The following is a 25,652-nucleotide window of genomic DNA, read 5'->3' on the forward strand; positions in this document are numbered from 1 at the left end:
TTCAGTTGATGCCGCGCAATTGACTCCATTTCTGGTCCGTCGACCTGCTCTGCCATCAATCATCGCCACTGCTCCAGTCATACCAAGACAAGCGTGCCACGGCACACTACTTCATTCACCATGGCATCCCTGTCACGAATCGCCGAACTGCTTCTCACGCCATCCATTCCCGTCTTCCTCATCGGTCTTGTCGTCATACTCGGCGCGCCCATCCTCCTCCACCTTGCCCTCTCCTCATCCTCCACGTACACCGTCCCTCCGACCATTGTCCTCATCGGGCCTGACAACTCTGGCAAAACCTCGCTTCTCACCCTCCTCGAGCGCGGCACCAAACCCGCCGAAACACACACCACGCAAGCCCCTCAATCTGTCGAGTTGAACGCCTCCACCGACGCCCATCTCAAGACATCCTTCAGGAATCATCGAGACTCCACAGGCACCTACACCAAGTTCCTCCTCGTCGATACACCCGGCCACGGAAAACTTCGCAATATGGCCATGGGCCAGCTCAGCCGGTCCGAGAGGCTAAAAGGTGTCGTGTTCATGGCGGATGCCGCTGCGCTGGGAGAGCAGGAGACGCTCGTGTCGACGGCAGCCTACCTGTACGATGTGCTACTGCTCCTGCAGAAGAAGGCTACTGAAAAGGGCAAGACCAAGGCGGTGGCCCCTGTGTTGGTTGCAGCAAACAAGATGGATCTGTTTACGGCACTGCCTGCCAGTCGGGTCAAGGCTCAGCTGGAAAACGAACTGAGCCGTATTCGCCGGTCAAGAAGCAAGGGTCTCTTGGATTCCGGCGTTGGCGTGGATGAGATTGGTTCGGAGGAGAAGGACACATGGCTGGGAGAATATGGATCTGAAAAGTTTGCGTTCCAGCAGATGATGGAATTTGATATTGATGTGCAAGTTATCGGCGGGAGTGTCACGGCGCATGAAGCTGATGTAGATGAGTGGTGGTGGTGGATGGCCCAACGGACATAAGTCTGTTTATTGAATTGTGAGTTGGCATACTGCAATAGAAACATCGTACTTCGATAGAACCGTCATGTGTAACGCATACTCTGCAAAGAGATTCGAATCAAGTGCTTCACACCTGTGGGCGGAAAACATGTTCCCGATATTCAAATATAGTGTAACATGTAACGAAATACTTTTAGATGCCTCTTCGTAGATGTCAAGTCTACGTATGACCCGCGCCAAGCCAAGCTAATCGTGAAATACGCCTCCAGATCAAAAAGAAAAAAAATACGCCCAGTAGTGACCTGAAAAGAACAACAGACACACAAAGCCTCCATGGATTATAGGAATTTATATCTTGCTAACCATCCAAGTCAGCAAATCGACCTTTGTGACAATAGCAATAGGCTTGGACAAGGAATTCTTGTCGGTGCCAGAGTCGGTAACAACAGCAGCACTGTTCCACTCCAAGAACTTGCTTAGCGTAGAGAGGGGAGTCTCCAGCGTAATCTCGACAAATTTTCTTTTGGGGCCGGCCGTGTTTTGGCACACGGCGGCGCTTTGTCGAGAATCAGTGACAATTTCGTCGAGGTGGCGAAAGTCAAACATGACGTCGCTGACGGGACTTGTTGGAGTAGCCCGACCGCGGGAGATGTAGGAGAGGAGGTTACCAAGGGTGACAAGACCGACGAGCTTCTGCGAGGCGGCGGACAGGACGGGGAGTTGGTCGAAGCCTTTGTCGCGCATAGTCTCTATGGCCTCGGAGCAGGAAGCGGTATTGGCCACCGAAGTGACGGGCTTGAGACGAAGAGAGGCGATTGTTGCGCCGGCGTAAGGGTCAGCCGAGTCGGTCTTGTTGGAGACGGAGGCTTTGAAACCGTTGGAGGCGAGGAGACCGTTGGCAGCGAGCCAGTCGTCGTCGGCAAATTTGGACAAGTAGCTACGGATGCTGTCGGGCAGAACAACGACGACTACATCGCCCTTTTTGAAGCCGTAGTCCTTGACGGCCTTGAGCATGGCGGCCATGGCGGAGCCGGAGCTGCCGCCGACGAGGAGCCCTTCTTCAGAAATGAGGCGTCTCGCGAGGACAAAGGATTCTTCGTCGTCAGTCTTGTACCATTTGTCGACAATCTCGCGCTCAAGCACATCTGGGATGAAGTCGTAGCCGATGCCCTCGACCTTGTAAGGCTGGTTGGCGTGCTCCTTATTAAGGGTCTCTGGCAAAGCCAGGATGCTGCCTTGCGGATCCGCAGCGATGATCTTGACGTCTTTGTTATGCTTCTTCAAGCCGCGCGCAATGCCTGTGATGGTGCCACCTGTGCCGGCACCCGCCACCACAGCTGTGACCCTCCCATCCGTCTGCTCCCAGATCTCCTCGGCGGTGCCGTGCTCGTGGGCCAGCGGGTTATCAGAGTTCCCGTACTGGTCAAGAATGTGCGCATTGGGAATCTCCTTCTCTAGCCGGCGCGCCACGCCGATATGCGACTCGGGAGCATCCCAGGCAGCTTGGGTGGGAGTGCGGATGATGGTTGCGCCGAGCGCTCGCAGCACCGAGACTTTCTCTGCAGACATTTTCTCGGGCATCGTGATGATGGTTTTGTAGCCTTTGATGGCGCCGACAAGGGCCAGACCGATGCCACTGGTGAGAGCAGTTAGCATCACTATTCCTCCGTCCTCAGGCAGGGACATACGTGTTGCCGCTGGTGGGCTCGATCAGAGTATCGCCAGGCTTTATTCTTCCACTCCTTTCGGCTTGCTCTATCATGCGCAGGGCGATTCTGTCCTTGACACTGCCTCCAGCGCTGAACAGCTCCGTCTTTGCGTAGACGTCGCATTCAACGCCCAGGGACTGGGGCACTTTGTTGAGTCGAACGAGCGGAGTATTTCCAATCAGCTCAATGGCGGACAGGACCGTGGCAGGCTTGCGCCCGACGCGGGGCACTCCGTCACTCATGATGGGATTCGTGGCTTTGTATCAAAATGAGCAGATTGAGCGAATGTGCAAAAGAAAATCCGAGGCATTTATCTGTGTTTGGGGTTAAGGGAGGGAAATAACGGCAGAATCAATGGCAAGGGTTGGAAAAGTGGGTGGCGAAACCTGTTCCTGGACCTCTCGGCATCCAAACTTTCTTTTCGTTCGTTCGCCGTGCCTCGAGGGCGGGCGGGTCGTGCTTTGCAATGCCGAAGCTATGCGCGTAATCATTGGCCAACGCACATGCAGCTTGAATTACACTTCCACAGTCGTGTCAAGTCATTCGCAAGCGAATTCTTCTTTTCTTTTCGTCAGTCTCGGTTGAGACTTGCGTCTCTTGAATACAAAAGTTGTCCAACTCGTCGCAAACTACGGTTTCCAAAACGACGGCTAGCAAAGCTCACATGTAAATCTCAACACAACTCGGCTCTTTATTTTTTTTTTTAAAGCGTTTGCTCGTTCTGCTGCAATGCCTCGTCTGTGTCCTCATTCTCTTTTTGTTCCCCTTTTGCGTTCGCCTCTGCTGTCGCGTCCGTGAACCGCTGGTTTCTGCACAGATCATCCATCGTTCGATCGGGCAGTGATGGGGTGAAGAAACCAAGAGGCATCATCATCGTTGAAGATATATCCTTGCCTAGGTCGGCAATGCAACTCGATATTGCTTGTTTCTTCACCATCTCCTCTGAAGTGTTAATCAGACTTTTGAACAGCGTCCAAGACGTTGGGGAGAGATGGACGGACATGAACGTCGGGTAGCATCTGTCGGTGATGCGAAGATAGCAACATGGGTTGCATCAGATCCCGCTCGTTGACAAGACCCCAGGGCAGACGGTGGTCATGATGAAGCCAGATTTGTGAGCCTGGACAATCGAGAGCTCACCTGTCTCCATGTCGCAGCTAAGGTATGGCATGAGCCTGCAGACTATCCTCGGTGGCGTATGCAACCTCTTCGCCTAGGACGCTGCAGACCAGAAATGGAAAGCTTGGATGTCAGAGACCCAGATGGTCTGGATTGAAGTATAGAAGGCTGAGGTTTTCGACGTTGCAGGTTATGAATCGCATATATTCGAGCAGTTCATCGCATCTTAACACAATACCTAGTCATGAGCCAGGCATGAGATATTCACGTGTAAGCAGCACTGAGAGGATTAGGCGTGCAGTTTTCTGCTTGTAGAAGGTAGGAATGGGCAGTTTCCGCTCTGTCCACCCTGAACAATTGCGTTCTTGAACACCAGACCCTTTCTTGCTTGCCCTTAGATGTCTTCGCAATTCTCCAGGCAAAGCTCTCGCTTCCCGGCTTCTATTACTCCTACATGCTCTTGCCTGATTCATACTTTTATAAAAATCTTTTCATGTATTTCATGTATTAGGGTCAATTGGCTTAAGTAGGGGTCAGAAATTTATTTCTGTTGAGTTACTTAGCCATCTATTGCTGCTACATGTCACATTTGTAGGACTTGGCCAAGGCGCGATTAGGTAAGCAATAGATTTCAGGCGCGTTCTTTTGCCTCTGCCCCCTCACTTCACTTAACCCATTTGATATTTCCCCTCATCTACTACCAAGCAACCTATTGGTCGAGACAAGCTATGACGCCGTCAAAATTTCGGGCCTATATGCGTTACACACGCAAAGACGGGATGCGATTTGCGATACCCTCATGCCAAGACGGTCGCAGGACAAAAGGCCCGCTGGCAACCAAGTTGAAAACCACAAGTATGGATCTGCAATCAGGCTGCGATGTCATCACGTCGCCTGCGTCCTCTCGTCTAATGCGTGGCGCGACGCCCAACAATGGCCAAGCACTCTCTACCTCCTAAACGAACCGCCCGTCAATTGCCAAGCAACTCTCCACCTCCCAAATACAGCATTATTGTTATGAGCTGCCTGATTTGGCTCGCTACCGACTACCTCCATCGTAGTGCTTGCAACGACCCGCAAAAATAACTTTGGGCAGGACTGAGAATTTGGCGCGGCACAAGCGCAGGATTACACCTTACTATAAAGACCCTCAAGGTGTTTGAAGCCTCGGGCATGTCTTTTCCAACATCTCCTATGAGGCTTGCTAGCCAATTCACAGCCATTGCATTGGATCTGCGCCGATGATGAAATTCTTCAAGAGCTTGCTGTATACGTGTGTGTTGTCGGCTGTGTCCGCCACAGACGAGCTTACGCCTGATAAAGCAGAAGCCGACATTCAGCAAGATGGGTAAGAGCCATGCAGGTGCAGGATATGCATTGACTGGAGCACTGGGCCAAGGACTAGCTAACACTGACAACAGGTTGCGAAACGTGCTGTGGAACTTGAACAAGATTGCCAACGACAATGGCGGCAACCGCGCGTTTGGCACACCCGGCTACAAAGCTTCGCTGGATTTTATCCTCGAGCGTGCTGTCAGGCGCTTCGGCAAACACATGGATACCTACCTCCAGCCCTTCAATCACTTGTTTCACCGCGTAAACCGCATACAGCTCCAGGGCCCAGACGGCAATGATGTGTATGTTGTGTCGCTAATGTACAACCCGGCCACCCCTCTACCTGGAGGGCTTAGCGGGGAGCTGGTTAATATTCCTGTCGACGACGTCCGTGGATCCGGTTGCTTTGAGGACCAGTGGGCGGGGATTGATGCCAGGGGTAAAATAGCTCTGGTGAAGCGTGGGATTTGCGCATTTGCAGACAAGGCCAAGCTGGCCCAGGGCCACGGTGCTATCGCCGTGGTTTTCTACAACAATGCTCCTGGTAAGCAGTACGGCAGTGCCACGCTCGGCGCTGCAAACGTTGGCAAGCTCATCCCCTCGGGTTTGGTGCCTCTTGAGGACGGCCAAGCATGGATGGGGCGTCTTTCACAGGGCGAGAAGCTAGCAGTCACACTCGTCGTGGATACTACGTCCGAAACTCGGCCTTCTTGGAACATCATCTCCGAGACAAAGGAGGGGGACCCTAACAACGTGGTCATGCTGGGTGCGCACCTGGACAGCGTCCTTGCTGGCCCGGGTATCAATGACGACGGAAGCGGTACCGCCGCTCTCGTGGAAATCATGGGTTCCTTTAAGAAGTACAAGGGCTTCAGGAACAAGGTCCGTTTTGCGTGGTGGGGAGCCGAAGAGTACGTTGCAATCACCGACTGTTTTTTTTTATAACTTTCCATGGCGATAAAGGGGCTAATGGCCGGCACTAGGAGTGGCCTGGTCGGTTCCCTACACTATGGGTCGAAACTCACCGAGGCCGAAGCTGACAAGATCCGATTCTACTTTAATTACGACATGATTGGCTCCCCAAAGCCGTCCTATACCGTGTATGCCGATAACGACGCTCACCGTGTTGGCGCTTCTCCCTTGTTGGATTATCTCAAGGCGAAGGGTAAACCTGCTGAAACCAAGTACGAAAAGCCCCGGCACCTTGTCTTGTACGGTTGCATATCTGACGTTGTGGCAGGAAGTTCGGCACCTCGTCCGACTACGTCGCCTTTCTCAAGCTCGGAATTCCTTCATCTGGCCTCTTTACCGGAGCTGGTGCGCCAGCCGATGCATGCTACCATCTAGCATGCGACACCACCGACAACATTGACTGGGATGCCATTACGGTCAACACCAGAGCCGCCGCCCGTGCTGCCGCCCAATTTGCCTTGAGCCTGGACGGAGTTCCGCAGAGGAACAAGACGACTCTCAATCCGGGAAGCAAAAGAGGCATCTGGCGGACTTTTGACTCATGGGCCGACACGGTTGAGATTGCGGAAAAGATGCACAAGTGCGGATCGGGCGAGAGGACTACATGAATTTGCAGGGTGCATGAGCGAGTTGGGCGGTGGCGAAGTTAATTATAGGGGCGATGAGTTGTCGTGCCATGGCAAGAGATGAAATTTCAAGTTAGTCGACGTGATGGATGCATTCACCTAGGGCAATCCTTCCAGTATTTTGTTGGTTGGTTTCCCTTGCTTTGCAAGCTCCCACGCTTTGGCGCCAATAATGCAAACTTGGCTTATTCAAACCCACAACCACAATTCTTCGCACGGCTATCAGAATCCGGGACGGAGCTGTACAGGTCGAATTCAGTTTCCCCCAAGTCGTCTGCCCCCGCCGTTTGTACGCCCAGTGCGGAATGTCCTGCTTTCACTCGATGAAAGATGTTGATTGACCGACCAGACATCACTAGGGCAGTTGTCTCCCTCTATACAATTCGTGTAAAACGCGGAAGAGCCCACTGTTTCGTTTATTGCGTCTAATCTAACCACTGTTCTAATTTGTATTCGGAAAAAACAACCTCGTCTAGCTCTAACCCTAATCAGATGATGCGGGGAAAAACCGTAAAATAATCTTCATCCGGGCCAGCTGTTTTAATGGCCAGCCCTATTAGGGCGGTCGAACCATCGGTCACACGGTTAAATCTTATGGTCAAATCGTAGGCATATAATGAAAATCCTTTACGTGTTCATTGCTACATGATCTCCGGCCCTGCTTCATACTTCCCCCTCCATTTCCCCCTCCTTCATTCCCTCTTCTTTTCTCTTCTTACTTGGGCATATCTCCAAAGCCGCAAAGAATATCAATAAATTCGACTTATCGAACATAGGCTGTTTAGGCTAACGCCAAGGTTGTACAGGCTCTCGAATGTGGTTGTATAGGGATACGACTCAGAATACATCTTGTTGACTTCCTGGTAAAAAATATCACCCTTAATAGAAGTTTCATCCTTAAGAAAATCTTTTTCGTCCGAGCAGCGAAGGCAGAACGACATTGCATCCGTAAGGAGTTGCTTAATCCAGACAGTTGGATCTTCCATTCCCAGGAGGCTTGCGAGTCTGTTCTCGTTATTGAAATCCCTCGTTCTTTTCATTTTTGATAAAATGTCTTGACAAGAAGCGTTGGTATCCCAAGCCGAGCTAACGTGGATTAAAGTAGCTACTGGCAGAAGGAACGTAGCTTTGTTGATATGCATACTGAGTTTGGTTGAGCGAGCGCTGGAGCTGAAATTGTGAAAGTGGCTTGGGGCAGGCAAGGATAAATGCTTTTGGTCAAGTAGAATAAAGGAAATCAAAGTGAGAAGAGAAGTTAATCTGCCAAGTGAAGGCAGGTTTTGTCTCTGGAGAGAAATCGAAATATATATATATATCTGTATATATGTATGTATATCGTACAGTCTCGCTCTGCATTGTATATAATGCTTTCCAATTCGGATCTCGGCTCCGTTTTTTAAACTCTGCCAGAGTCATGTTAGAAGGGAGCGACTTGTTGTTATTGCTTGTAGAATGTTGAAGCTCGCATAACCGGCCCCTATTGCGTAGTCCCTAACCTTATATCAGCCCTAACCTTATATCGGCCCATTTCCATGGCTAAAAGCCCTTATGTTACTGGAAGCCACCTAAAACGTTTCGTGGTTCGTCCTGTATGGCGAATAATCTCATACGTTAAGAATCGGAGCGAATTATGTCACATCACTTATGCCCTGATCAAATCGAGGCGTTTTGAAGCCCTAGCGCACGCTTCTCGATATAAATGACTTATGATAGTTTTATACTGTCCTCGAACGACAATTTTAAAGCGCCAAGTTGAAGCCGTCGTGCCAAATAATTTAGCACTTGGCTTACTGCTGTTGTGCGCTAAAGTAGCGTATATTCTTGGCAACTATTCTTTTAGCAGGGCAAGTACGCGGTCCCCGCTAGCGCGATGCATCGGGAATAGCACGGGCTTGTGGTGTTCTAGGACGCTTCTATAAAATTGTGTTGCAGATCCTTACTACTTCTGGTAAGAAGCTTTCACTTATAAAGAGTGAGCTAATGCTGTGCGCTAAAAAGCCTCAATTGTGTCAGGGCCTATCAGACTTTTACGATCTAGAACGTCCGGTCTAGCCGACATGCCATTGCGCCGCTGCAAGAGGGCAACGCGCTCCCGCTATAGCGGTTCTCAAGTGGCCTCGTGGTCGCGCTGATTGATTATGACAGTCGCGATTTGATTGGCGCGGGACGGTTAACAGGACCTTACTCGTGCTGAAAAGTGGGGCGTGGCGCGAGTACTACAAGCGTAGTAGGGGTTACGGGCTCAGGTCGAGTTAAAAAGTATTGGATTCAAACTTTTTATTGCTATAGACCATGACTCCAAGTCTAATATTTCTCTATACTAGTAGGGGAAAGAGTCACTATACTTAACTTCCACTGTGCGCGATTTTACACATTGAAGTGTACGTATGTAATCTCATAATCAGCCACCCACCAATCAATCGTATCAAGACGGAACACACGGCAAATATTATAAGCGACCTTAGAAAGAATATCGCCACTGGCTCCTAGCATTAGATTACTATCTTCTGTTATATTATTATAAGGCAACAAATTAACGTACGTATAGGTTGCTTCTTATAAACTTAGTTTCACTACTCTAAATGGAAAGAATATACCCATGACCCTAGTCCTATTCTTTTTCCACTTCTTCCTTTGGTAAGAGTTATATGTCCACTGCGTTCTGCCCTATGATATCTCACATTTTATAGGTTCGATTTTTAGCAGTTCTTTTAATAACTACGTACAAAGATTGTGGTCCGACATGTAAGATGTCAACGTTTTGCGCTAGATTTTGAAGACGAAACCGCTCCATAAAACGCCATTTCATAATATAGTTGACAATCCCTGGATGACACAGATGCTTCTAAGAGTTCAGAGAAATTCTGTGAGAACTGTGCGGCTCTGAGAGCCAACGTCAATGTCGATACATTTGGATGGGAGATAGGAAATGCTTCTTAGTGAAGATCCGTATAAAAACGGCTGGAATACCGAGCCAGCCCTTGCGACGCATTGGACGCTTAAATTTCGTGCGGCTATATAGGCGGGAATAAAAACTAAGTGGATGGCTCTTTTTACGTTAAATCGTTTAGCTTGGTTTGCAGGATAGGCAGTATCGTGGTTGGGGTTAGAGTTGGGTGGGGGAGGGGGGAAAAGCGCCGGTCAGTGTTCGGATTCCTAGCATAGAAACAGGAAGACGGCCGCGAAACGGAATAAATGTCCAGGTATCCACTCTGGGGTCAGTGACTTGTGCATGCCGTCACGGTCCATGGAAGAGCATCCCATGCGGGGAGAAGGTGAAGGTCGGTTCGTGCATTGCGTCGCGCTGTATAACGGGGTGACGCCGGTTGAGGCCAAGGGATCAATCAGCGGCATCGAGCTCAAAGACCAGCATGTAATGATGACAGATAGTGCGATGCTAATGCGCGCCAAGCTACGCGTTTGCGTCGGATTATGCCAAATCAGAGACCAAGTAATAGGCCGAAATTGCAGCAGCAGCCAGTATGGCAGGAAACTGTGATGCACCGACAAGACGGATCAACCCCAGGATACGATGAGAGAAGCGCGAATTTCGGCAAGACTATCGGTCAAGGTTCACGGATGAGATTACCGTCAAGCGATGTGTTCTCAAGACCGACGCGGGAATCGCACTGAATACCAACAAACTTGATACTGAACGGTCCCGACGAATGGACTAGCTTTCCAGCAGTGGCCAAGACTCGCAGGCCAGAGTCTCGTGGACACCAAGGGGATAAATATGCATGCATATTTTCTTAGCGATGGTTGTTCGTAGGACGTTTGGACATGGCATAACGGCGATAAGGCTTTGGAGGAGTTAAAGGGGGGGCAAGTCCAAGTCGTATATGCAGATGGGGATGGAATGACTTTGCAAAATCTGCCACGCACTTGTTCTCGACCTGGACAAGCAATCTTTTAACGCGAATAGTCTACACGGCCTTTTCCGAAAGTCTTGCTAGAATGCGCTTGCTCGGCGAGTTCTTGCGCTCTTGTATCCTAGGCACCGATCTGTCGGGGTTGGGCAGGCGAACGCGTGCCGACCTCTCGCCCCCTGGCATAGTGGCTGCTTCTGCTTCTGCTGCTGTACAATAGTTAGTTACATGTGCATCCAACTGACTCCCCATCTCCAAAATAACTAGGCTCAGGTTTTTGGTATGACTATCGGCATATCCTTTACATTCAATATAGCGTTTATATATAAGTATTTTCTTGCACATGAACCAGAATAAGAAGCCGCCTTATCCTGAATGCTAGTTATTAAATCTTCCTTATCTACTTGGCATCTCCAAACTGTCTTTACAAGTACTTATTGTACCCCAATCCGGCTTAGTCACACAACAACTACCAGAGACTTGGTGCTCCCTTACCCCGTGCTCGTCTCATTATATGGCGTTTGCTTTCCCGCAGTCGATGGATCAAAGCCGCAATCCCAACAAGGGCTCTCTTTACTTGTTTCGCATAAATTGTCCATTGCAGCGCCGAGTGCATCCTCGCTCTCCCAGGCACCCGTATATGGAGAGGCATCGTGAAACAACTTGCCCATTTCCCATTCAACAGTTCTTGGCTTAACATAAACCGTGAGACTTGCACAAAGTTCGCAGAACTGCACTGCATTTTTGAGCGCCTGCTCAATCTTACCCATGTCATATATAAGGGGCGTCGTGAGGTCATCATCAATCGGGTTATCTTCAAGAATATCAAGCCTCTCTCGCGGTGAAAAGTGATTTTAAAAGCCCCCAGCATTGACCGTGCCCATAGTCCCAGGCGATGCTAGTTTGGGTTAAAGCGGGTGCTAGCACAAGTAATGCGGCTTTAATATGCATTGTGAACAAGTGTGAATAATCGAGTTGCTAGAGATACTCGGCTCTTGTTGCCAAACAAGACTTGGGGATAAGAGTGTATGCGTTCTGTCTTGTGCTATGCGGCTCTAATGTGGTGATTTGCAGTCAGTACATTGCCATATGCCATATAAGTCTGCAGCATAGCGGGCTTAGTGCTGCAGGAAAACTATCCCAGTCTAGTAAGATCTCTTCGAGGTCGATCCAGGTAGAGAGAGGTGAGTGTGCGGTCTCGTCTATACTTGCCAGAGCGTCATCAGCAGGGGAGAAATGCTCCTGTTAAAGTAAATGGACAAGTACAAAGTTGAGCTAGTGAGCTGGAAACAAAAGTGCAAGGCGAGACAACTTGTTCTCGTTATAATTACGGCTCGACCTATGCTTGATCATATCCGCTACGTACTATTTCCGTTATATACTATTTCTTTCGACATAGATTGAGTGAAGTGCGGGGATTATTTGGTCTGCGCAATTTAAACTTGTGCTATTGTGAAAATCAGCTGATATAATACAGCCACCCTGAGATCGCTGTTGGCCAGCATCGCCACCGGTGAGTGTGTATATATGTATCATTATCCCTGCCACCCGCGCGCACTAGTTGTTATCGCCGTGGGTTTTCCAGACAGTGGCGCCAACGCTTACTCAAGCCTGCGTCATGTCAACCAAAGCCAGTCATCCAATCAGCTGCCCCGAAGGGTCCTCGGCCCCGGTATCGGCATCATGCGGTAGTCATGTGCACTGCTTGTACTCCGTCCTTCGTTGTGAAATGCGGAGTTTGACGTGGGATGCGGGGAATTCCCAGTGGCAGTGGCGGCTGGCCCGTCCCAGGTCAGTACTCTACGTACGGAGTACTCCGTCCGTACTACCCAAGTAGAAACGCCAGTCGAGGCGCGCGACGTTTCAAGATACAACTGACGTGTTAATAAGACAGACACTTGATCTTGTACTCTCGACCATCTGATTCACGAAACAAGCGCCTGGTTTCGAGCCACGACGGTGCGAAATAGCTGCATGTAAGGCTACATAAGCTCCTACCATGCATTTTCTCTGGTTCGAAACGACAGCCTTATAGGGCGTGATCCAAAAAGAAACAGAGTGCGGGCAAAATTGTCGTCCCTTGCATAATAACGGCCACCTTGGCATATTTAGGAATGATCTGCAGCGCAACTTTTATGAGAGCGCCCTCTGAACCTAAAAACCTTATCCCTATATCTCAAATTAAGTGAAAAATTATATTTAACGATAAAATTTCTGCAGTTCGGGACTATCAACGTCTTGAGGGCTTTATGTGTACTATCGCTGGCAGAAAACGCAGCCTTCGCACTATCTACATATCACGATGTGATGCCGCCAAAGTGGTCGAAAAAGTAGCATTAAATAGCGATTTCCCTTAATATGTGTATGCCTAGGTACTTTGAATGTTTGTAGTAGCGGAAACGAAGAAGGTCACTGCTAATAGAAAAATATATGCGAAGGTCTCCATTTTAGGCTAAGCACGCGACGGCGGCTTTGTGTTCAAATGTTTAGGTCTGCGTGTTTACATGGGCCGTCATTTTGTTCGCGCACTATTGGAACCCCACTGTAGTATGTATGCAAGGTCGATTTTTTTTTACGGTGTGGTCCCTTTCCTGGTGGGCCCTTCGGATAGAACCATGCAATGATGAGCAGGCTATTTTATATGATTTATATTTACACGCAGAGCAGAGCTCCAAGCCACTAAAGACTAAGCGTCAACCCTTGTCGGGATGTATTTGCGCTAGCAGGGAATGATTGAAAGCCTATGATTGGTTAGTTTCCGTTCGAAGAGGGGAAAGGAGGCCAAATCTGCTATTTTCCTAGTCAAAAATTGTCGCGGCCCCCCCTTTTTTTTCTTTTTCGGCAGTATACCAAATGGTGTCTGGAAAGGGAGAATCACGAGTCACACCGTTAGGGCTACATATCCTAAACTCTAATGAAGTTGTGGTTGCAGTTTCAACTCGAATATCTACAGTAGCAACTAAATCCAAACAGAAGAGGTAGCTTTCCACGTAATTAGTTTGCAAGGCGTACAGCACGACTTATGAGGTATGGAGCAAGGTCTAGAGCATGTGCTGCTGGGCAATATCCGTTGAGCAGACTGGCTTGGCGCCGTGTTCTGACTGTTCTGAAACTGCCAAGAGACGTGGCCCAGCACTCCTTGGCATGTTTGCCCCCGTTTATACAGCGAGCTACGGTGTATTTACTTGTTGGTTTTGGTTTTCAGTTGCTGCGTTATGGCGGAACCCCGTTGCAAGTGCAGCGGTGCTCCAGCCGTCTTCTATTGTAAGGATATGTTTAAGGAGGGCACAACACCACAGGCACGACTGGACCCCTGCAGACTAGTACTATCGTCAAGGACTTTCACGTATTTGAGTATCAGTAGAGTAATAACGGGAACTATCGCCAGCGACCCATTTTCCCAATGCAATGTACATCCGTCTGCTAGACGTGCCGCCGAATATAGCCGTGGCAGTGTGTACTATAAACGAGACCCCTTATCAGACCCGATCTCACTTTCCAGTACCTAGTGTAGAGTCACACGAATCACGAGGTCATTCTTTAATTGTTTTACACAAGGTATTAAATGCACTGCCAAGTGCTAGCGTGTTCGATATCGACAACTTGCCATTGTCATTTACTGACTTACATACTTATGCTGCAGGCGTCAGGGTTTACCTACGGCTGGCTCCTACCATGACGAACATATTGCATCTTCGTCGGCTGTTCCAACGGTAGCTACCAGGTCTTCTATCCGCCCCCAAGATAATTCCTGCGAGACTCTAATAGACTACCTGCGCTAGTCCAATAAGTCAAGTTTAGTACAGCAATTGCATTAGATTATTAGCGCAAGTAATAGAAGATACCGAGTCTACTTATTAATCAGATAATTCGTTTAGGCCTGGATTTAAGAATCTGTGGCATAGTCTCGCGATTACGCAGGGCCGGTATCAATCTTGGCTCTAAAGAACAAGTATCGCAAGACATGCAGTACTAATATTTGCATTATTTCCACATAGATATCTCTAAGCTTCGGGTTTCCTATATAAATTAGTATTGAGGTACTAGATACTAGTATAGATAGGGCCACATAGATATACTAGTTAGTGTAATAAATATGTATCTCTAAGCTTGACATGCGCACCTGCAGGCTAATATTTTGGTGCCACTCTCTTAAGTCACAGAGGACGAGCGATAAGACCGCGGAAAGCCTTCAGACTTGCACCTTCAGAAGTTACACAAAGTTAACATCGGACGATAGAGTAACTCTTTCTTTGCTAATCCCTGCCGTCGCAACCAATTTTCTTGCACCAAAGGACACGCTAAGAAAATAGTAGCACCCGAGTAGAATGGCTCGCACTATATTAGTTATCTATGGTAAGGGTTAAGTCAAATCATTACTCTTGAGCAAGCGGGCAGGCACCATTGACCTTGCATTGACACGTTCTATACCTTATTGTGCGCCGTTGAGTGACGCAGTACAGCGATGGTCGAGCATATCAGTTACACTTATAGCTGACGACCAAATCGATGCCAGGATAGGAATGCAAGTTAGACGAGGAGAGAAAGGTATAAAAGGTGCCAGTGCCGCGGCTCCTCACTGAACCTATCACCCTCAGCATCGATATCATGGCCTATGCAAAACTCTCACCAATTTGATTATCTTTTCCGCGATAAGAGGCCATATCCCTACTCGACAATCGATCTCAGCAGTCTTCACTGTGACTCCAGCTTTTCATTCAACGATTCGCAGGCGGAAATGCTATTGATACTCCGCACAGTAATGATTATTGAGACAGTTTTCCCGAGCAAGTCGACTGGTGGGCATCAACAGGAGCCAATTGCCTCAGCGCCAAAGAGCTCAACACCCAAGATACGCTGACATCTGACTCATCCTACTCTGTGGCATTGACGATGAGGTACTCATGCTGGCCGAGCTCTGTCGTTTTGTCAATGAAAGTCTGTCCGAACCGTACTTAGACGGCATGCAGCCTCTCGGTAGCATTATGGCCCCTGACAGCGTAGATTGGACACGGTTCCTGCGGGTATGGCGGCCCCTATTTTGCGCCTGAAACGACAGATGACGAAGTTGTCCGTGACCGTGGGATGCAGGCGACGCTCCCTCGTTGGCGGCCACAAAGAAGACGACGTGGACAGGGGAAGCATAAAGAGCTCCAGCTCCGCCTGGCCAGTAACAGGGGTACTCTAGCCAGACTACGGAGCACCACCTCAACGAAAAGTCTTGCTCGCCATCTCATCCGACTCATCATCATCTGGGGGAAGTCTCCTGCCTGCTCTGTTGCCTCGTTGAATTGAGCCTTATGGCTGCCGCAGATATCACCCCGCAACCCGCAAATAGGGAGCTCCGGTGAAGAATTGGGAAAATCAGCTACACTGCTAGGTACCTCGCGGCTCGACCCACTAGCCGTCCAGACTATTGTCATATCGTCTGGTGCGCTAATCCGGCCCACTTAAATACCAGTCTGCGCCAAGGCCGTTAAGCTTGCCATTAATTCCAGCAATTACTTGGAGCTATTGTCCGGTGATAGAATGACTTGCACAACAACTGTCTAGGCTTCTGTTCAAATCTAGCTTCAATTCTCTTGTCATAAACGCTGTTATGGCAGCTTTTGGCCAGTCCTTGACGCCTTCAACAGCGAATCGCTCTGCAAGACGTCATCGCTTGTCTCCAAGTGTTTTCCAGCCACAAGTGTCAAAGTACTTGGATACATATACGGGGTAGGGTGTGCGTCACGGAGCACAGCACCCCACCCCGCGCCGTACATAATGGCGCTGGCCCTGCCCCTCGCAACAACGACAACATGACCGCTTCTCCAAGCCTCATGCAACCAGACACTTGCAACACCACCACTATGCCCCCTGAAACAACAATCGACAAGACCAAGGAGCCATACTCTGATGCATCCAGCTCCTACTGGCCAGAGGGATGGGGCTGGGAACGCTACAGCCACCCAGACGAAGATGCTACCAGCCTTCCTGAGGAGGAACAGGAGAAGATCCGAAATGGCTTCCGCCATGTCTTGGGCAACGACGGATTCAACAAGATGATGGATTACCTGTTCGAGAAGGAAATGGCGCATCAGAAGAAAGAGCAAGACCTGGCTAATGCGCTGCCCCCAGAGTACAAGGCGCCCGACTTCCTGAGGCATTGGCGTCTACGCTGCAGCAGCGGCCCTTGGGGTTTCTATGCCTTTCGCACTGCGCTGTATGGCCAAGATGATAAATGGGAAGAGTTCAAGACTCGGCTCGACAGACTTGTCAATATCCCCTTTGACCATGTCGTGCAGGCCCACCGCGGACACGAGTATGAAGAGGTTGCCGAGGGACGTAGGACGTTCACCATACACTGGATCGAAGACGAGCAACTCGCTGGAGCGAATGCCGACTCGCTACGCAAGCGCTATTCCGCATTGAGACAGGACAAGGAGGCTAAAGGAGCGCTTGATCTCGGCATGTTCCTCTGCGCGTCTCCCGAGGCAGTAGAGTCTGTTCTCTCGCCAAATCAAGATGATCTGCCAACCACCGACAGTCTAGCCTTTCGCGACGAAGCGCCATTCTTGCTAGCAGTCATGATGGAAGAATCTACGAATCCACACGGCGATGAAGAGCCTTATGATCCGCATGATCCCCACCACGAGGCAAACTGGTACAAGTCTGTCTTCAAGGTGCCCATTGAGCTTATCGCCAATGAGTTCTGGAAGACGATAGAAGATCCCGTGATGGGCCTTGCGAGAATCACCCGCAATGTCAGAGGAAGCACGGAGCTAGGAGGAGAGCTTCCGAAGATTATTCCCTTGGACGAGCCATACGAATATTGGTGGGGGGCGGGACCAACACCACGGTCAATCAAGAGGAGGAGAATGGGGTGAGAATAGCAAAATCGGGGCTTTGCAGGTCTGCGACACGTCTTCTCGATCGAAAAATTAGTAGTTCAAATGATACAGCGATTGTAACTGTTCAACGTGAGGTATTTGAAGCTCATTTGCATTAAATGGTACTATCTCGTGTTGAGGTTTGTTGAGAGGGCTGTTCTAAATCTCGTCCTTTGGGCCCAAGCCCATGATTTTACGATACCGGGGTGAGTCAACACCAGGCCATCCCACCGGCACGCCTCCTGCGGCTCCTTCAGAGCGTTTTCTAGGACTAGCCGTTTCCTTCGCCGGCGACTGACGGGGTTCTCGTTTCCCTGCACCTTGCGCGGCCGGAGTATCTGGGCCATGCACACAGTATGCTACACCAAGTAACAGATTCGTGCAATTGTCGTTGAGGTCCTGATTTGTATGCATCAGCCCATAGACAATGACAGGCAGATAGTATTGGGCATGGCTTCACTTACAGGGTTCCAGGCTTTAAGCTGGCTGAACTGAATTGCGTACTTGTCCTGGATCTTGGAGCAAGAGTCTCCAGATTGAACAACATACCATCTGCCAAGTTTGTAAGCAAGTGATCCGGGCCTGCCTCTACAGCAGTAAGCTTACTCGTAGCAGGTGTTCGTTGTTCCCGAAGGAGTGCTGGTGGGAGCCTGGACTGTGGTTGAAGACGTTTTGCTTGGGTCTTCGTACGGCAGCACACAATAATGATAGCCAGACAGTAGGTTGGAACATTTTTCGTCCAGCTATTATGCATCCGTCAGCATTTTTTCCGTCTCATGCTCACCCAACATACACATACCTGAGGGTTCAGTTTGCGAAGAAGGGCAAAGGAAATGTCGTTACTAATGGCCACGATTTCACAGTAGTCGCCCTATCCGCAGTTAGCTACGAGCACTACGAACACGATGTCAATGTGCCCAATATTCGTCACATACTCACCGGCTGTACAAGGTAATACTTTCCACACTTGTAGGTCGTTCCCGATACGACCGAAGCTGGGCGAGAAGCCGTTATTGTAGCATAGGTCGCCGTTTTGGTCACAGTAGCCCCGGGAATGGTGACAAATTCTTTAATTCCTCCGGGGGGGCCGACGCAGATATTTTGGTCGACAATTAAATTCGAGCAGTAGTCGTCGAGAACCATGGGGATGTCAGAACATGTTTCACTCGACCGCGTTCATTCGAGGGGATGCTTACGAGGATTCCACGAAACAAGCTGCTGGAATGTGCAGGCTTTCGAAGAGGCAAGGGCTTCGCAGCTGTCTCCCGAACGAATGACATAGTCTTCGCATACAGGTGGCAAGCACAGGATCTTATTTGTTAGGTCAGTATGGCTGCAGAGAACGTAAAGGAGGCCGGAGGCTAGGTACCTGTCCAAGCTGCAGATCCGTGCAGTCTACTCGCAAGCCGTTCATGAGGATCAGAAATCCAGTCGAAACATGTGAGTTTTTCGAAATGCTCAGGCAATTATCGCCACTGACCACTGTGTAAGTGCGGTCGGACGCGCATTTGGCAACAGCATATCCAGCTGGGGCGTAATTAAACAATGACGTCGCATTGACTTGCAGGGGCTGTGATGCTGTGGGATAGTTCAAGTTGCACTTTTGTTGGATTCTTTGGAATGCTTCCATCATTTCCTCGCCATAGTTGGAGTATGGAGTAGATTGCTGTTGACGAAAGACGTTGACCATGCACTCGGAGCAAAGCTGTTCGTCTGCGAAGCCGCCGAGCATATCGGTCGAAGTTGCATTGTCCTGAAACGCAGCTTCCAGAACGTCTATGGCTCAATGAGATTAATTATACGAAAGATGCCACAGGTTTGTGCTCCGGTGAAACAGCGTAATACATGGAATCAGCATACCAGCGCAGTATTTCCCAGTGGCCGAGTCCTTCAGACACATGAGCTCGCGCACCGACGTAACAGCATCTACCCAGTAGGTAGCAGGGAAGCCGGGACGTGGTTGAGGATCGCCGGCGCAAGCCGTCAATACTTTCTGACGATATGCTGCAAGCTGTGGCGCGCAATCCGAGTTGCAGAGCACATCCATATACTCTTGGCCCTCCAGCGAGTAGTATGCTCCGTTGCTGAGAAGCTGTAGAAACTCGCGCGGGCAGGCGGGGAGCTCTGCTGTCAAAGCCAAATTGCATCCTGGAGTTATATTTGAGAAGAGGCTATCCGTGACTTCAATAGAAAAGAAGAACTGCCAGATAAAGACAGATTAGTGTCAAGCACAGAGAATGGTTTGTGTTCCGTGTTCACTTACACTGTACTTCTTGTCATCGCCGGCCACAATAGGCCATAGACGTGCGCTGACTATAGTCAGAAGAAGCGGAAGGCGAAGCATGGTGGAACACTGGATGACAGCAACAGTGATTTTTTGCCTGACAAGAAAGCTTTGAGTTGACTTTACTCTTTCTTATCTCGAGGTGCAAGAATCTTTGTCTCGCAAGGCGTTATTCTGTGTCTTTCTCTTCGCGTTACTAAAGAAAGTAGAAAAGTATGAGCTAGTCTGTCTTTTGCTTTCTCAGAGCATCAGTTGACGCTTTGTTGTGTTGCAAGGCAGGGTTGCTTACTGGTGTGCGTCCTGTGTGGGTAGTTTTCTAAGCATATGTCTTATGCACTGGTTGCGCAAGTCTCGTCTACCGAGCTGCTCTTCACAGTGTTCGAGTCATTTCGCAACCATTGCGAATCGGTGCTACGCTGCAGAGTCATTGTAAGTCTTAATTACCAGGTACCTATGTAAGCACATGACCGCTCAGCCGCCCCTCAAGGAAGGCCCTTGTCATTCGGGAAGGCACACCCACTTCGCTGCCTACAGGGATAATTTACCCAGTTCCTGCTTACCTTCGGAGTAACTGTACCGGTTGTTGGCAACCATCAATATGTGCATGCGCAATAGTATACTGCACGAAGTGAGACAATGTGGTAGGATTCTCGCTTACCTCGGCTGCCTAGAAATCCTGGGAATGTTGTGATGCTAGGTGATGTCAATGGCTCTGTATTATTGTTGCAGGGGATACCGTTGGATTCGACCGGTCATCGCCGACTTCCAGCTCGGCTGTGCCCTGTATCGACAACAGTAGCCCCCCTGGGGCTACCCCTGTTCCCCAGCCACTATTCCCACTGCTTATTCCCACTGCTTATGTACTCCGTAGTGGGCTGCTGACCTTGGTGCTAGGTAGGGCTGGGCCGGCACCACCTGGAATGGCAAGGGCCGCCAGACCGTTTGAAAATGCGGAATCCAAGAATTCAAGGTTATTGGTTGATCATGTGCTAGGATGTGGGGCAGAGAAGCCACTAACGGCGAGACTACCCAATATAGCAAAGACCAGGGGGAGCCCCGGCAGGCCCCGGTAATACGTTGGCACCTAGTACGACCGCAGGATGCTCCACCTCGCACTGCGCACCTTTGTTAGTGAAGAATCCGTCACGTTATACTCCGTAAGATGCCCAGTAAAGCCGCACTGGAGTGGCGTCAGATTTTGGTGAAACGAAACCAACCTCTTTTTCTTTGTGAGTTGCCGATCTGTATGATTCATCGGTTAGCTGGCCAAACGATGTCTGAGGCTGAAGATGCGCAAGAAACACAGCACGCAGCAGCCGCAATAGTATAATCCCTCACATAACGGGTTTTGCCACAAGGCTTCCTTTCCCCGATTGACAAATAGAGCTTGTAGCTTGCCTCATTGGAGCACGTAAGCGACCATTACAGGGTCTTCGGAGTTGAAGCAGGTCCCAGATGTTGAGAAGGCAAAACAAGGCTCTGTGGGGTGTAGTATCGGCTTATGACCAGATGAAATTGCCGCTTCGGGTGGACCGAAGGATCAACAGTCGTATCCACTCACAGATGGTATTGTTTGCGGTACAAAATTTGGAAAGTTGACTCGCCTGCATTTGACAAGCTTGACCCGTTTAAAGGTTCCTATCCGAATAAGCTCGACTCACCCCACGGTCGATTCGAACTCCTCATAGTAGGTGAACCGGATACAGCTCACTCGCGATGGCGCCTGCCGTGTTCAGAAGCATCTCCCTGCTATCTCTATTACTTGCTCTGGCAATCAGCGTCGTGTTGGGCCAACAAGATTACTCTTGCTCCCCCTCAAAGCCTTGCAAGCTGGGCTGCTGCGGTAAAAACAATGCAAGTAAAGCGAATGAATCAACGACACCACCCGTCTTGGCCGTATTTCCGTTGATATTGGTAGATGTACTTACACAAAATATCCAGGTCTGTGGTATGGGCCCCGACTACTGCTCGGCGAGCAACTGCATCTCCAACTGCGACTCGAAAAGCGAATGCAATCCTGGTTGGGGCAAGGAATGGAGCAAGCGCGACAAGTGTCCCTTGAATGTCTGCTGTTCCAAATTTGGTTTCTGCGGAACCACGGAAGAATTCTGTGGCGGAAAGAAAGTCAAACCTCCTACTTGCTCAGGCGGAACCTCTGCGAATAAGCGAGTCATCGGATACTTTGAAGGCTGGGCTCATACAAAGAACTGTGGAGGCCGTAAGTACTCTTACGGGAAATTACCGATACGGTAGGGATGGTACACTAACATTGGCCTAGTAACTCCAGAGAAGCTTCTCAATGGCGCTTATACACATCTGAACTATGCGTTTGCATTCATCAACCCTAGCACCTTTGAGATTGCAAACATGCAAGATTCCGACGATCAGTATATGGCCCGTCTCACCAACCTGAAAAACTTCAATCCTGGCCTGAAAGTTTGGGCAAGTAACAATCTACGGCGAGCAATTCAAGCTGAAACATTTTTTAACGCGTACCTAGATCGCTGTTGGAGGCTGGAGTATGAATGATCCAGACCAGCCAACCAAGAGAACGTTTTCTGAGCTTGCTGCTAGCTCTGACCATCAAAAGACATTTGCCAATTCTCTCCTATCTCTCATGGACAAATACGGTTTTGACGGTGTAGACATTGACTGGGAATATCCGTAAGCACCCTTATAACTATGTATTGCACAAACGGCTCATGCTCATGCGCTTCATTAGAGTCGCAGAAGAGCGGTCCGGCGTGCCAGAAGATTTCGATAACTATGTATCGTTCCTTAAGAATATGCGTGGATATCTAGGTTCCAAGGGCCTGAGTATTACGCTTCCTGCTTCTTATTGGTACCTGCAACACTTTGACATTAAAAACATGGAACAGCATGTCGACTGGTTCAACATGATGAGCTACGACTTGCATGGCACTTGGGATGGCACAAATCCCTATCTTGGGGCATTTGTCAACGCTCATACCAACCTTACAGAGATCGACACGGCTCTAAATCTGCTTTGGCGCAACGACATCAAGCCTGAAAAGGTGATTATGGGCATGGGCTTCTACGGCCGTAGTTTCACGCTGTCTAATCCCGGTTGCGCCACCGCTGGCTGCGGATTCCGTGCTGGCGGCAACCCAGGCAAATGCTCTGCCTCGGCAGGTACCCTGATGTACTCGGAAATCAAAGACATTATCAGCTCAGGAAAGGCCACAGTCACAACGGACAAGGATGCTGCAGTCAAAATTGTCACTTTTGACGGAGATCAATGGGTATCGTACGATGATGAAGAAACACTTCGCACCAAGATGGATTATGCCAACAAGCGATGTCTCGGGGGCGTAATGGTCTGGGCTGCCTCCACCGACGACGAGGATGGAACGGCTATTCAAGCTCTTTCCAAAGCCGCTGGGCGCGCCGACTTTGCTCTCAACATCAAGGCTGCTGCAAAATCCAACGACGCTAGTAAGTGCGTTTGGGGTGAATGCGGCGCCACTTGTCCTTCTGGTCTGGTGCCTGTTGCTAGCGGTAAAGGAAACAAGAATGTTCTTGGCATCGAGCTCGGGTGCAACAAGTCCAGTAGGCCGTTTTGCTGCCCTGCGAAAGACGCGCCCATATGCACATGGAAAGGATCCAACGGCTTATGCGGCGCCACCTCGGGTGGGAGATGCTCAGGCAACGAAATCGAGATTGCTGCCAAGACCGACGGTTGCGTCACCGGTCATAAGTCTCTATGTTGTTCCAAGACCAGCACCGATGCCAACTTTGGCGCGTGTAAGTGGTTTGGAGCGGCACCCGTCTGCGCATCTGCTTCTGCCGTGTCTGTAATTCTCAACGTGCCTATTACGGCAGGCTTCTCCTTTGCCTCTTACGGCTGCGGGAAAGAAAAGGATAAGCCGATGGAGCTTACGACGGGAAAGCAAGGTGAGGGAGGGCAAAAGTCATGCTTGTATAACGGCGGCTTCAAGAGCTATTGCTGCTCAAACCCTCCTCCTTGGAACAAATGCCAATGGCGCTCAGGACACACTACCTGGGTGCAATGGAAAGAGCTCATCGCGGGACCGTTGCTGAGTGCGCTCCTGGATTTCTCGGTCGACTGCAAGACCGGATGCGAACCGGGCGAAGTGACGGTTGCTACGGATAGCTTTGGGTGCCGCTCCGGCACCTACTCCTACTATTGCTGTGCTGACCCCAACTTCAAGGAGCCTCCCAAAGTTGACTACAAATTGTGCTACCCGCCCAAGAACCCTTTTGTGTCTGCACAGAAAGACCCAGAGGCCAGTGAGAAGAACCTGTTTCTGGAAACGTCTGCCTTTGACAGTGGATGCGCTCCGACACATCAGCAGAGAGCTGCACGGCGGATGAGTCGTTCCAACTTCACGAATGAGTTGGAGACCTCGTTTCTCTCAAGTCATCATGGCCAGCGGCAAGACCTAGATGCTAGAGGTCTCGGCATTCGCGGCGCTCATGCCAAGCAGCCAATGAAGCTGTGTGACAGGCTCAGGCAGAGCGACGTCAACCTATACTTCCAAGCCCATCCGGGTGGTTCAACCATCTTTAAAGCCACACGTGCTGCCTACACGGCGGCGCAGTTGGGAGTTTGCGCTGTCCCAGGCATAACTGGGTTGAAAACCCTCGCTTCCTATGTCAACTGGGTTACCGAGCATGTCTTTGAAAAGCAGGAATTCCGTAATGCGATACAATCCATGATTGACGGGGTAACTGCTAAAGGCAATGCTCTCAAAGCCGGAGCGGTTCCTTTTTCCGTTTTCGACACCAATGGCGTAAGTCTGCCAAATACCCTGTGTTGTATGTACAAGTCTTGTCACCACCACGGCCTACTAATCATGTGCGAAACTGCAGCTTTTCCAGTCCAACTGGCCCCAGGGGTTTCCCCAATCGGTTTCGTTCACTAAAACCTGGTCAGGCAATATCGCTGATTTCTTCACCGGATTATTGGGTCGCACGTCCGATGCCGGCCTGCAGAATAGTTATATAGCGAACTTTCAAGTCTGCGATGAAGACTACAACGCTTACAAGGCTACCATTGTAGCCGGGCATGAATTTATCTCGGACGCGCTTTGGAAGGCGACCACTGACCAGGAGGAGCGCATTGGCTTGCTGACCGATGTTGTCGACACCTTCACATATCGCGCAACTTCCAACGTTGTCACGTCTTTCAAGACTGTTTACGACAACTTGGTGCTCATGTGGGGAGACTTTGGCACGCTTTACGCTCAGAACGGCGGCAACTACGACTTTTCCGGGGCCTTTAAGCAGGCTATTAGAGAGAATCTGGAGCATCAAGTTGAGACTGCTCAAGGAACGTTCTTGACACTGCTGGCCACGTCAATCACGTATTGGAACTCCAATGCGGCCACCAAGAGATATGGTGCGCAACTCGTTGCTGATCAGCAGAAGAAATTAGCTGGGTTTAAGAAGGACGTTAAAACTTTGATTTCGTTACCTATCGCTAAGATGGCTCCGCCTTGAAGAATTGACGAGGGTCTACAACTTAAATTTAGCCAAATAGAATGACGATAAACTTGCCATGCTCGGAAGTTGCCATCGTCCATCCAGTGACTAGACCAGCGCATCTGTCGCTCTATGAGCTTCGATGCTTTTATAAAGGGACTCGAGGCCCTTGGAATACACTGTATATTCAGCCATGACAAAGATACAGTCCGATTAAAAGGTGAAAACTAAGTGGTTCGGCCCCCTTTCTCAAACAAGCTCCTGAGCAGTGGCTGCTTTAACCTACGTTGGCCTTGAGCTTTAGATAGAAATGGGCCCTATTGATCACCGGATCGGGCTGACCCGTTGAACATCTTCGGAGCATGGGTCTTAACAACGAGCTCAAAACATTGCATCTCGTCTACTTCTAAAGTTCCAGCTCAACCAGCACACGACGAATGGCT

At 49.8% G+C, this 25,652-nt stretch overlaps 7 protein-coding genes across 7 annotated transcripts; 4 read left to right on the top strand and 3 right to left on the bottom strand.

The window, feature by feature from the left end:
* Positions 1–120: 120 nt before the first annotated feature.
* On the top strand, positions 121–978 carry UV8b_03332 (uncharacterized protein; the record flags this gene model as incomplete). The annotated part of the gene is made up of 1 exon (XM_043140830.1): positions 121–978. One exon carries the CDS (start codon positions 121–123, stop codon positions 976–978), a length of 858 nt encoding a protein of 285 aa, XP_042996764.1.
* Positions 979–1,305: 327 nt separating this feature from the next.
* UV8b_03333 (uncharacterized protein) lies at positions 1,306–2,908 on the bottom strand (the record flags this gene model as incomplete). The annotated part of the gene is made up of 2 exons (XM_043140831.1): positions 1,306–2,593; positions 2,646–2,908. 2 exons carry the CDS (start codon positions 2,906–2,908, stop codon positions 1,306–1,308), a joined length of 1,551 nt encoding a protein of 516 aa, XP_042996765.1.
* Positions 2,909–5,029: 2,121 nt separating this feature from the next.
* Positions 5,030–6,700, top strand: UV8b_03334 (uncharacterized protein; the record flags this gene model as incomplete). Its single annotated transcript, XM_043140832.1, has 4 exons — positions 5,030–5,133; positions 5,207–6,031; positions 6,104–6,304; positions 6,361–6,700. 4 exons carry the CDS (start codon positions 5,030–5,032, stop codon positions 6,698–6,700), a joined length of 1,470 nt encoding a protein of 489 aa, XP_042996766.1.
* A 9,739-nt stretch (positions 6,701–16,439) lies between these two features.
* Positions 16,440–17,456, top strand: UV8b_03335 (uncharacterized protein; the record flags this gene model as incomplete). Its single annotated transcript, XM_043140833.1, has 1 exon — positions 16,440–17,456. One exon carries the CDS (start codon positions 16,440–16,442, stop codon positions 17,454–17,456), a length of 1,017 nt encoding a protein of 338 aa, XP_042996767.1.
* Positions 17,457–17,618: 162 nt separating this feature from the next.
* On the bottom strand, positions 17,619–18,602 carry UV8b_03336 (uncharacterized protein; the record flags this gene model as incomplete). Its single annotated transcript, XM_043140834.1, has 5 exons — positions 17,619–17,858; positions 17,924–18,011; positions 18,066–18,202; positions 18,259–18,330; positions 18,399–18,602. 5 exons carry the CDS (start codon positions 18,600–18,602, stop codon positions 17,619–17,621), a joined length of 741 nt encoding a protein of 246 aa, XP_042996768.1.
* A 33-nt stretch (positions 18,603–18,635) lies between these two features.
* Positions 18,636–19,803, bottom strand: UV8b_03337 (uncharacterized protein; the record flags this gene model as incomplete). The annotated part of the gene is made up of 4 exons (XM_043140835.1): positions 18,636–18,770; positions 18,859–19,235; positions 19,320–19,659; positions 19,723–19,803. The coding sequence occupies 4 exons, from the start codon at positions 19,801–19,803 to the stop codon at positions 18,636–18,638; spliced, it is 933 nt and encodes a 310-aa protein (XP_042996769.1).
* Positions 19,804–21,693: 1,890 nt separating this feature from the next.
* On the top strand, positions 21,694–25,227 carry UV8b_03338 (uncharacterized protein; the record flags this gene model as incomplete). Its single annotated transcript, XM_043140836.1, has 5 exons — positions 21,694–21,961; positions 22,022–22,179; positions 22,244–22,407; positions 22,466–24,518; positions 24,598–25,227. The coding sequence occupies 5 exons, from the start codon at positions 21,694–21,696 to the stop codon at positions 25,225–25,227; spliced, it is 3,273 nt and encodes a 1,090-aa protein (XP_042996770.1).
* Between the last annotated feature and the right edge of the window lie 425 nt (positions 25,228–25,652).

The sequence above is a fragment of the Ustilaginoidea virens genome, chromosome 3 (genome assembly GCF_000687475.1).
Source record: "Ustilaginoidea virens chromosome 3, complete sequence".
NCBI lineage: Eukaryota > Fungi > Ascomycota > Sordariomycetes > Hypocreales > Clavicipitaceae > Ustilaginoidea > Ustilaginoidea virens.